General features: G+C 41.9%; 1 protein-coding gene and 1 long non-coding RNA gene across 4 annotated transcripts in view; both read right to left on the minus strand.

Moving 5' to 3' along the window:
* The window catches only part of LOC115271209, a 3,661-nt gene extending 3,374 nt beyond the window's left edge, over positions 1 to 287 (minus strand). Inside the window, exon 1 of the long non-coding RNA XR_003899813.1 lies at positions 89 to 287. This is a non-coding gene — a long non-coding RNA (uncharacterized LOC115271209). The remainder of the gene's footprint in view (positions 1 to 88) is intronic.
* Positions 288 to 984: 697 nt separating this feature from the next.
* Positions 985 to 12,521, minus strand: LOC112108330 (zinc finger protein 777-like). 3 transcript variants are annotated; one of them, XM_024202417.2, is made up of 5 exons: positions 12,025 to 12,521; positions 11,065 to 11,661; positions 8,752 to 8,872; positions 3,456 to 3,548; positions 985 to 2,166 (listed from the first exon to the last, which is right to left on the minus strand). In XM_024202417.2, exons 2-5 carry the CDS (start codon positions 11,428 to 11,430, stop codon positions 1,634 to 1,636), a joined length of 1,113 nt encoding a protein of 370 aa, XP_024058185.2. In that variant the 5' UTR covers positions 11,431 to 11,661; positions 12,025 to 12,521; the 3' UTR covers positions 985 to 1,633. The 3 variants fall into 3 exon arrangements, with proteins under 3 accessions (XP_024058185.2, XP_029767491.1, XP_024058186.1); XM_029911631.1 differs by having other exon boundaries at positions 11,065 to 12,521; XM_024202418.2 differs by having other exon boundaries at positions 985 to 2,279; positions 11,065 to 12,521.
* Positions 12,522 to 12,622: the final 101 nt, after the last annotated feature.

Genomic DNA, 12,622 nt, shown 5'->3' on the forward strand with positions numbered 1-12,622 from the left:
CACAAAAACAGGTGTTTTTTAATTGTTTGCAGGCCACCTTTAAGCAAGGCATTTAACAAGATGCACAGGTTTGGTAAGATTTTCTGACCTGTGTTTGATTATGTTTTTAAGCAGATGACTCCACTGTTTTTTTCCCCCTATCTCCATCTGCTGACGTTTCCTCTGAATTTGGAGCCAGTGCTGCTTTTGGTTTAGAGAGAAGAATAATCCCACATAAATTTTGCCTCTCGTCATTCATGTTGCACAGAAGCGACAGAAAGGAGAACATTACCCATTTCTGTTTTCTCTTCCAGGAGCTCAAGACTCATAGACTCATAGACTCATAGACTTTAAGGTCAGAAGGGACCAATATGGTCATCTAGTCTGACCTCCCGCATAATGCAGGCCACAAAAGCTGACCCCCCCACTTTCCCTTATCTCAGCTGTTGAAGTCTCCAGATTGTGATCTAAAGACTTCAAGTCACAGAGAATCTTCCAGCTTGAGACCCCTGCCCTATGCTGCGGAGGAAGGCGAAAAACCTCCAGGGCCTCTGCCAATCTACCCTGGAGGAAAATTCCTTCCTGACCCCAAATATGGCGATCAGTAGAACCCCGAGCATACAGGCAAGATTCTCTAGCCAGACCCTCATTCTACCAGCGATAGCCGTTATTGCCTAATTGACTAAAATCACGTTATCCCATCAAACCATTCCCTCCATAAACTTATCTAGCCTAATCTTGAAGCCAGAGAGGTCTTTCGCCCCCACCGTTTCCCTCGGAAGGCTGTTCCAAAATTTCACCCCTCTGACGGTTAGAAACCTTCGTCTAATTTCAAGCCTAAATTTCCCCACGGCCAGTTTGTATCCATTCGTTCTCGTGTCCACATTAGTACTGAGCTGAAATAATTCCTCTCCCTCCCTGGTATTTATCCCTTTGATATATTTAAAGAGAGCAATCATATCCCCCCTCAGCCTTCTTTTGGTTAGGCTAAACAAGGCTTCAAAAATGAAGCCTGCATCTCATGTGCTGTAAATTACTCTAAACTGTGGAAGTTTGAACTACATTTTGTCTTTGGACTACTAACATGCGTTGGTGCTTTCACTGCTGGCACCACTGTCATTTGACTGCGCTTAATGGACTTTACCATTTATTTCCTATTTTTAACATCAAGAAGCCCAATCTCTTAAACTGATCTAAGGCTCTTTGAAGCTCTAATTTCTATCTAAAATTCTGTGAATGATCTTGCTCTGTTCCGTAAATTCTCTGGTGATGTGATCAAAGGTTCCTCATGTCAAACTTCTCCCATGTTTTCTGCAATGATACAGTCTCTCTCTCTAGTACAGGTTAGTTGGTGTTTTAGAATATGCTTTTTTGAATGAAATTTTTGGTATAGTCAATACACTTCTATATGTCCGTTCTCCCCCCTTGCATGAATCATTTTGATAGCTAATAAATTCAGTTGCTTCTCAAGGTTTAAACAGATGAGCTACAATGACAGATCCATCTCATGCTTGAGTTCAATTCAGTGTTATAAAATGTCTTCTTACACAAAAGCTTTTCCCACAGTTGGTACATGTGTATGGTCCATATTCTCAGATGGATTTGTTGGTGACTGAGTAGAAAATGAGTTCCCATAAAGCTTTTGCCACAGTGGTTACAGGCAGATGTTGTGAGTCCGTAAGTGATTAGTAAGTCTTGGTTTCTCAGTAAAGCTTTTCTCGCATTCTGTACATTTATAGGGTCTCTCTCCCGTGTGAGTTCTCTGGTGTCTAATAAGATCTGCATGGCGACCAAAGCTTTTTCCACAGTCTGTACATATGTATGATGATACCTGACTCTTTTTTGCATGAATTCGCTTGTGTTTTAAAAGACCTATCTTCAATTTAAAGGTTTTCTTACATTCTGTACATAGGTATAGTCTCTCTCCTGTGGGTGTCTCCTGGTAGAAAAGGATACCTTTGAATGTATTGGAATCTCCTTTCCCAAGAGTCGAGTTACCCATTCTGCTTCCAGAAAGATTCAGCGGCTCTGTTGCTGTGCTCCAATGACTCTCGCAAGTTATTCCCTTGTCAGGAGTTTGGAAAACCAGGTCTTCTGATCTTCCTGAAAACGATCCATGCAGTTCCATATTTTCTGGAGCTTCCTCATTATCCTGCACTTCAGTTTTGATCACAATCCCATCATCCACTGGAATAAAAAGAATCCAATCATTCATTTCATCTGCTTGGGAAAAGGAAATCTCCTAAGAATAAAACATTCCTGATCCATAATGCACACAATGCTTGTAGGTCATATTGCTCCTTGAGGGAAACAAAAAACAGAAAAGTGATAACTTATCGGACCAGTAAATAATGTATGTCACTCAAACTTTTGCATATAAAATGCCTCTCATAAGCTGCCAATTCCAGAAGTTTAAATAATTTAGATTGAAAGAACTCCACATTATGTCATCTAATCTATCTCCATGCATTTTAACAAGATAGATTTGACTTTGTAAACCATCCCTATTAGAAGCCATGAATATCACCAGTAATGAAGATTCTGCAACTTTAATGCCCTCAAAATCCACCTGTGCCTCTCTATTGCTACTGACAAAGCCCTTGTCCATACCTTTGCCATCTCACTTCTTGATTTTTATAACCTTCTCTGTGGCTGCCTTGATTCTAACCCCTTCCACTCTACTCCATACAAAAAGCTGCTGCTAGTGTCATCTTTCTCCCTGTCACTCAAACTGAATCACTTAACTCCCTGCCCCCTTCACTTGCTCCCTCTTTTTTACTGCATTAAATAGAAATATGTCCTTTCCTTCAACGCACGTATCATCCTGTCTCCAACATCTCTGCTCTCCTTTCCCCCCTACTCCCTCTATATTTCCCATGCTCCTCCCTGTTCTCTCACCTTACTGCTCCCTTCTCCGACTCTTAGCATTGCTCCTTAGAGTGCCCCTACATTTGGAACATCATCCCTCTTCTTTGCCAAGCATCTCTCTTGCCTCCTTCAAACCTTTTGTTAAAACATCTCATGGAATTCTCCCTACCTCATGCTCCTTACTAATAATTCTTCACCACTATCACCCTTCCTAAATTATTTTTCCATGTTAGTAATGGTGGCCATATAAGTACCAAAAGAGATGTTTCATCTTAGACCACATGTTCTGCAAGGTAGGGCATGTATCATACCATTTATTTAAAAAGGGTTATGTAAATTTATATCAGTATGTGATTTTTAATATTAAAAATACTAGTAATAACACAACATTTCATCCAAACACTCAGAAATTGGAGGGATGAAAGGAGAGAAACTGCCTTAGACCAGAAAGTTCACTGGTTCCCATATCTATAATGAACTTATGAGAAGATCTTGTTATAAAATAGCAATACATGAGAAAAGACAAAACTATAAGAGTTCATCATGATGGTTTCTCTTGCCAGCTTTAAGTCATTTACTCTTCTGAGATGTCTTAATCCATTACTCACCTATGCGAGGATTCATAGACATTTCTCTTTCCTCCAAGCCCCGCTGAGCCTTGACACGTAGCTCTTCTCTAGACTGCATATCATGTTTGGAGACTGAATAGTTTGGACAAAGAACAAAAAAAATTCCCATAATATCTTAATATTCACTGGTTATTTTTTAAACTTCAAAGAATGTCACATTATCTGAAACTAAGATGCTTACATTGCTGTGATAGTAGGTAAACTGAGCAGAGGTAACAGTGTTAAAGGTGACCATTTTTAAGTCTGTTCACCTTTTCAGCTTATGAGACTTTTGGTCTACTTATTTATTTTTGTCAAAATCCCTGTTTTCATGAATGTCTGTTTAAAAACAGTGGCTTTGACCTCCCCATGAAAACCCAAGGGACTGGAATTTAAACTCTGCCCCTTGCTGACATCACTGCTATTTGCACACCTTGCAGCTGCAAATAGCATTTTCCTCTCCGTCTCCACACAACTCCTATGTACTGACAGATTGCACTGCACCATCCCTACAGAGCAACTGAGCATGCTCTATCCCAGGGATGCATGGGCTGAGCAGGACTTTCCCTGCAATTGCTCTTCCTACCTGCTGGGGGACACTGTAACACCAGACACTAAAACCAAGAGCAGGGAGACTCTCTCTCCTATGCTTTCAGTGCTCCTGCTGCTGACACCTAGGTAGCGTGGAGAAGGATGAAGCTGCCTGATTCAAAGGCAGAGAGGTGAGGAGAAAAGAGATGCAGAGCTGGGGCAGAAGACACTGGATGTTAGGAGAAGGGGCAGGAGTCTGCCAGGGGATAAGAGCAGACGGGAGGCTGGGAGCACAGGGGTGGAAGGCTCTATAGTCACTAGAAAACACTCTCCAAAGAACATGTCATTCAGTCCATTTAATATTCCTTTGCAGTCTAGCAAATACCTCTGAAACCCACTGATGTCCAAATGCAAACGGATGGACATCATACCAAATGGACTGAAGGTGAAAAATCCATTGCTATCTACATACTGCACAGACCACAGTGAGAGATTACATACTGCACAGACCACAGTATCAAAGAAACTGAGGAACCACCTGATCAGCATCCTATACAGCAAACAGGAAAACATCAAAAAAGAGCTCTCCAACCTGGAGACTTTCATAACCAACCCTACACACAAACGGACTTTACTAAAATAAGACAGGAGATCTACATTACACACTTCACCGCTCTACAAAGGAAAAAGGACCGTAAGATGTCTAAAATCCTACCTGCCACATGGGGCCACAACAGTGGTACCCCAACTCATCCAGCAATATCGTCAATTTATCCAGCTACACACTCAACCCAGCAGAAGAGTCTGTCCTATCTCGGGGACTCTCTTTTTGCCCCACCACCCCCACGAACATGATACAGTTCTGCGGTGATCTGGAAGCCTACTTTCACCGCCTCTGACTCAAAGAATACTTTCAAGATAACACTGAACAGCGCACTGATACACAGATACCCTCCCACCAACAACACAGGAAGAAGAACTCCACATGGACTCCTCCCGAAGGTCGAAATGACAGTCTGGACCTATACATAGAATGCTTCCGCCGACGTGCACAGGCAGAAATTGTGGAAAAACAACATCGCTTGCCTCATAACCTCAGTCGTGCAGAACGCAATGCCATCCACAGCCTCAGAAACAACCCTGACATTATAATCAAAGAGGCTGATAAAGGAGGTGCTGTTGTCATCATGAACAGGTCTGACTACCAGAAGGAGGCTGCCAGACAACTCTCCAATACCAAATTCTACAGGCCACTTTCCTCAGATCCCACTGAGGAATATACTAAGAAACTGCACCATCTACTCAGGACACTCCCTACACTAACGCAGGAACAAATCAACACACCCTTAGAGCCCCGACCGGGGTTATTTGATCTACTACCCAAGATCCACAAACCTGGAAATCCTGGACGCCCCATCATCTCTGGAATTGGCACTCTCACTGAAGGATTGTCCGGATATGTGGACTCTCTACTCAGACCCTATGCCACCAGCACTCCCAGCTATCTCCGTGACATCACTGATTTCCTGAGAAAACTACAATGCATTGGTGATCTCCCAGAAAATACCATCCTAGCCACCATGGATGTGGAGGCTCTCTACACAAACATCGCACACACAGATGGAATACAAGCTGTGAGGAACAGTATCCCTGATGATGACACAGCACAACTTGTTGCTGAGCTCTGTGACTTTATCCTCATGCACAATTATTTCAAATTTGGTGACAATATATACCTCCAGACCAGTGGCACCGCCATGGGCATCCGCATGGCCCCACAATATGCCAACATTTTTATGGCTGACCTGGAACAACGCTTCCTCAGCTCGCGTCCACTCACACCCCTTCTCTACCTACGCTATATTGATGATATCTTCATCATCTGGACCCATGGGACTCTGGAAGAATTCCACCACGATTTCAACAGCTTCCACCCCACCATCAACCTCAGCCTGGACCAATCTACACGGGAGGTCCACTTCCTAGACACCACAGTACAAATAAGTGATGGTCACGTTAACACCACCCTGTACCGAAAACCCACCGACCGCTATGCCTACCTTCATGCCTCCAGCTTCCACCCCGGACACACCACACGATCCATCGTCTACAGCCAAGCGCTGAGGTACAACCTCATTTGCTCCAACCCCTCAGACAGAGACCAACACATACAAGATCTTCACCAAGCATTCTCAAAACTACGATACCCGCACGAGGAAATAAGGAAACAAATCAACAGAGCCAGACGTGTAACCAGAAGCTTCCTGCTACAAGACAAGCCCAAGAAAGAAACCAACAGAACTCCACTGGCCATCACCTACAGTCCTCAGCTTAAACCTCTCCAACGCATCATCAGTGATCTACAACCCATCCTGGACAATGATCCCTCACTTTCACAGACCTTGGGAGGCAGGCCAGTCCCTCGCCCACAGACAACCCGCCAATCTTAAGCATATTCTCACCAGCAACCACACACCGCACCATAACAACTCTTACTCAGGAACCAATCCATGCCAACTGCCCACATATCTACACCAGCGACACCATCACAGGACCTAACCAGATCAGCTACATCATCACCGGTTCATTCACCTGCACGTCCACCAATGCTATATACACCATCATGTGCCAGCAATACCCCTCTGTTATGTACATCAGCCAAACTGGACAGTCCCTACGTAAAAGGATAAATGGACACAAGTCAGATATTAAGAATGGCAATATACAAAAACCTGTAGGAGAACACTTCAACCTCCCTGGCCACACAATAGCGGATGTAAAGGTAGCCATCTTACAGCAAAAAAACTTCAGGACCAGACTTCAGAGAGAAACTGCTGAGCTTCAGTTCATTTGCAAATTTGACACCATCAGCTCAGGATTAAACAAAGGCTGTGAATGGCTAGCCAACTACAAAAGCAGTTTCTCCTCCCTTGGTGTTCACACCTCAACTGCTAGAAGAGGGCCCTACCTTCCCTGATTGAACTAACCTCGTTATCTCCAGACTGATTCTTGCCTGCATAGTTATATCTGCCTCTGAAATTTCCATTACATGCGTCTGACGAAGTGCCCACGAAAGCTTATGCTCCAATACATCTGTTAGTCTTTAAGGGGCCACAGGACTCTTTGTTGCTTTCCACTGGCTAAGTGTGTATCACCATCCCCCTCTAGTGCCACATCCTCACAAATGATAAAAACCTTCTACTCCTTCCACTTACTCTATTACCTCAAGTGGTAGAGGTCTGTATGGATCTAAAGATCCTAATTCTGCTGATGACCCATGTGGGAAGGACAATATGGTTCCTCAGGATAAATTAAAAAAAAAAGGAATACTTAAGAAATTACATCCAAAAAACTACATTAAAAGAACATGAAGGTTACAAAATCAAGCATGAATGAAAGACACCTATAACCTTAATTCAGCCCCCTTGTGCTTATGCATTATGATAGTCTTTAATTATGTGATGATATACTATGTTTTCACACAACTCCTGCCCCATTCCTTGTAAAAGACGGATTGTGCTTTGACAATAGATTGGGTTGTGTTGTGAAAGAGGTTGTTGTCTGTAGGACTCCTGCTTCATTTGTTGCAGAAGTTGGAAGGTGTGCAGCGAATGAGGCAGGGAATTGCAGGAAGAGAAAGGGTGGCCTCATGGTTAATGCCACTGAATAGTGCCCTGGAGAACTGGATTCTATCCCTGCCTCTGCCGCAGAGTTCCTATGTGATGCTGAGCAAGTCACTTAAACCAACATTTTCACAGGTGGCTATTGGTTTTTTTTTCTGCGGGTGTTCCTAATTTTCTGAAACAGCACCACACATGGGGTTGTACTAATTTAACTACTTCGATAACTGCTGTGGTGGTGGTGGGGGTTAGGTCAGTACAAAAACTGTACACAGACCAGGTACTGGGAGGGGAGAGGAGGTGAGGTGGGGTGGGGAAGGAGGGAATCAGACTAGGAGCAGCTCACACTACAACTTCATGATTAAAAGGTCCATGGGGTTTGTGATGTAATTCTTTCACCTAAAATTAAGCAAAAACTGCTGAGGATGAAAGTGTGTGCCCAAAAGGCAAACTTTAAGGGGGTGGGGGGAGGTAAAAAAATAATCTTAGAACTAAAAAAAAAAAAATACATGCTAAAATATAAGTAATCCTAGAAAAGATCAGAAAGGATTTGCAGATTACTTTAATAAAGATCCTGCAGACAGGCAGAATGTTTGCCAGGAAATCAGTTTTGCTCCCTTCAGGAAATTCAGGGAGAATCCCAATCACACCACATGTACTAAACCACTTGGCAGTTTATAAATCAGCTGAAAGTCCAGATCCCCTTCAAGAGGAAGAGAACACACACCTAATCTTTCCCATTGCCATTTTTTCTTGTTTTAGAGTTGGCATATAGATTAGAAGGGATATAATCACAAATTACTTAAATACTTTATTCTTGAAATATCCTTTACTGAAGGAATGTTTCATCCACATCACACATGGAAAATAGCATCTGTGCATGTGTTGTTCAACATACACAACTAAATAGTGTATAAGCATTATTCACAGAAGGAAAACGGTGGATATAGAGGTATTAGAAACATGACTGTGTCTATCAATCTTCTTTTACAGAAAAGGACGTATGGAGTTGATCTTCTATCACAAAGGTTTTGGAGCATCTAAGAACTGATCCACCAGCAATCAAAGGATTTGAGAGACCAGACTGGAGCCAGCCCAAGAACTGTACATATTTCACAACTTCCAGAGAATGAGTGAAAACTGACCTTTACCCAGTGAGATTAAAGATTCATAATTGTCCTTTATCACTTTTTTGTAAAGCTCTTTTTGCCACTCTTCTAAATTCTTCCCTTCAGGAGCTGCAACATTATCAAATGTCCCTGGGACCTGAAATAAAAAATATTGCATACTTAGTATCTTTGATTACATCCTGACAAGGGCCTTTCTGAGAATATTAAATGAGCAGACATTTGCCGGATGTTTCTGATGGCACTCATGCTACTGTATATCTCCTTTACAAAGAGGAATTAGATATTTATACTGCTATGTCTATGTCTCGCTCAAAGTCAGTATAATCGTTTCAAGGTGGTATTCCTTAGCTCTTCACTGAAATCATGACTTCCCAAGCAACAGAATCAAAAGGTAGAAGTAAAGACTATTAAAGTCATCTTGGCCAATCTCTGAAACTCAGTGCAGTTGTTCTCTTCAGCACACTCTTCAGTGCTTTCTTTGTCCAATGTATTTTAAATTATTCAAGCTATGAGGCAACTCCACAGTTTAATAGATCTCACTGCCAGGATTTCTTTTTCCTGATAATCAACTTAAATTTTCCTTTGCTCATTTACAATTCCTTACTTCTAGCTATACTGTCTTGTACCACACTGAATAATTCCTCTCCCTCTTTAGCATTTATACCTTCCAAATACTGGCAGACTGTTGTATCACTCCTTCACCAATACATATTTTTAAAAAAACTTTTTTTTAAATCTTTCCTTATAAATCAAACCCTCCAACCCTTTAATCTATTTTGTTGCTCCTTTTTTCAATTCCTTCCAACTCATCTAGATCTTTCTGATTTGAGGTGACCAGAGTTGAGTACAGTATTATAGCTGCAGTTTCTTAAACCACTTCCTCTTCCATTTCCCAGATAGGAAGTGCTTCTTTTGGCCTTGAATCTTGTGTAATGCCCACAACCTCCACACAGATTAAACAATCTCTGATGACATGTTTCTTTGCTCCTACAGTTATAAACATAACATTTAGGAAAAAAAAAAAAAAAAAATCAATGAAAAGCTAGTGCAAATACATCCAAGACTGCCAATTTCACATCTAGCTTGTAGCTCCCCGCCCAATTAATTTTAATATTAAAGGACACAAACTACATGTAAAGTTGTATCAATACTTGCCTGATCAGTATTATTGTTCCCACGTGGCTTGTATCCATTTGGTAATATTAGGAGCGAACACTCTGCCTTTATGTATTGCCTTTCATTCAAATGGGTATCTAAGTGTTTCACAAATGTTATCAATTGTACAACCTATGGATCCAGTTCTACAAATCTGTAGTCATATGAGTATTCACTTTTACATTAGAAAACTATTCCATGAGTAAGCACTACTCAGATGATGGTTTGTAATATCTGGTCCCAAACAGGATCGCCACCCAAAACTGATGTACAAGATACTGAATTGAACCGAAACTTAGGGCATGTCTACACTTACCTCCGGAGCGATCGATCCAGCAGGGGTCGATTTATCACGTCTAGTGAAGACGCGATAAATCAACCGCCAAGCGCTCTCCCGTTGACTCCACCGGAGCGAGAGGCGCAGGCGGAGTCAACGGGGGAGCGTCAGCAGTTGACTTACCACAGTGAAGACACGGCGGTAAGTAGATCTAAGTACATCGACTTCAGCTACATTATTCACGTAGCTGAAGCTGTGTAACTTAGATCGACCCCCCCCACCAGGCCTAAGACACTGTTTAGCAGTCCCCAGCAAGGTCTGCCCAGATCTGAAGAAGAGGTCTGTGTAGCTCAAAAGCTTGCCTCTTTCACTATCAAAAATTGGTCTAATAATAGATATAATCTCCCACTCTTATCTCTCTAACATGCTGGCTACAACAATAGTACATAGTATAAGCTCTATACTACAAACAAGTCATCCCAAATCAAATGAGATTATTCACATGAGTAAGGATTACTCACTCATACAAGTACAGATTTGCAGGATCAGGATCCATTTTAGAGCAGGAAGTAAAGAAGAGTACAGTATCCAACTGAAATGCCAAGCAGAAATTTTTACTTGGGCAGAATGTAATTGCACAAGCTGAAACAGGATCAAGAGAAAAGTACCATGATATTTTCTGTATTCACAAGAGCTCAACAACCATATGCCTCCTAACTCTATGGTGCACAATGTTAAGGAGCAACTCAAAGGGAAAAGTGCAACCTACTGAATTATTTATATTTTTATTTCCTGCAGCACCTAGGTGTTCCCTTGGAGAATTCCCATCCAAGTATTCTCTTATTATGCTCTCTTAATTTAAGAGAAACAAATAGAATATCAAATATTTAAATTACCTTCAAATGTTCAGGATTCCGGATTCGTTTTCGAGTTTTATTACTTATTCCACCACAGAAACTTTGAGGTGTTCCAACAAGCCAGTTTCCGTCTTCGCCCAAAATGAATTTTTTGGGAACTGCTTCTTTCAGTAGGCGCCGGTTTTTCCTAATTTTTAGAGGATCAATTTCAAAAGAACTATCCTCAAAATGTTTAGAACATAGTCGCTGATGTTTTGATGGAGTTCCCATTTCCCGACCCATGTTGTGAATCCACTGCTTCAAGAGAGGTTTGTTATGTAAAGGAAAGCCATAGAAAGTAACTGTACTGTTCTTATATACCCCACTCGTAGCATTTTGACAGTTCAAAGCTGAGCAATAAACCATTGTAAAATGAGCAGTAGAAGCAAATCTAAAACAGTAATAAGATGCCAAGAGGTCAGTTTGAAGGGTTTATAATCAACTATTGCTTTAATATTAAGAGCAGTAGATATATGCACCTCAACAACGTACAGTGTTGTAAAATACAGGAAAAGATTAAGTTCACAGTGAAGCAAAATGTAGTCGTGGAGCCAGACTTCAATATAGGACACATGCAGACCTCAGCATAGTTGACATCTGTAAAATACAAAGAAAAGTCAGCCTCCTGCTTCTTAAATTATATACCGCTCTTCCTTAAAACCATATACTGGTATACAGTTTCCACAACTCCCACTACCTATTTACAACCCCCAAACTAAAATGTCCCTTTTAAAATAACATAATTTAACATTACCATGCACATCTCCCATATATTAAACACCCCTATATTATGCATACACACAAGTACACCCTATCAATCAGGATATTTGCTAAGAATTTTGCCATATTCAGGAGCAAAGAAATATTTATAACATTAGGGTTACACAGAAGGCAGCAACAGAAAGGTGATGTACAATGTCCAAAAGGAGCGATTCATATGAGGAAATGTCAGCTTTATACTTGTCAGGAAGAGGAGGAGACTTTGGTTGCACACTGAAGTAGGAGCAAGTCTCAGAGGATCGACATATGGAACGTCCAGTGGCAGGAAGGAGCTCTTAGAAGAAACGTGTTGGAGTGCAAGAACTCAAGTATATGCTGATGCACAGGGGCCTGTAGTCAACAAATCAGATATGTACCTACATTTTAAATTGGGACGGAGGCATGTGTGAAGGAAAAGGAAATGTCAAGAGAAGGGACTCTAGAAAGGAGAATGTTGGGAATGCATTGTACAAACAAATTTAACCCCAGATATCCCAGAACCAGTTCTGGGGTATGTCCTTTCCCTGGAATAAATCTCTTGACCATTTCCACATATCTGGAAGTGTCTGAAGTTCCTGACACTCTGGTCACACGGGCAGCACACCACCCGTGTATTGGGTCAAGAAGCACCATGCCATCACACTGGGGAAATGCAGGTAGCCCTGCTCCACCACATCAATGGGGGGAGAAGGGGCATAGTGAACCCTCCACTCTGGTTCATCGTGCCTGGGCAGCCCTGATCTATCAGCACAGCACGCTACGAGGGGCAGGCAGCCCCTGGCTCACTGCCCTGATGCAC

This window comes from Terrapene carolina, unplaced genomic scaffold (assembly GCF_002925995.2).
Source record: "Terrapene carolina triunguis isolate 2854851 unplaced genomic scaffold, T_m_triunguis-2.0 Scaffold111, whole genome shotgun sequence".
Lineage (NCBI taxonomy): Eukaryota > Metazoa > Chordata > Testudines > Emydidae > Terrapene > Terrapene triunguis.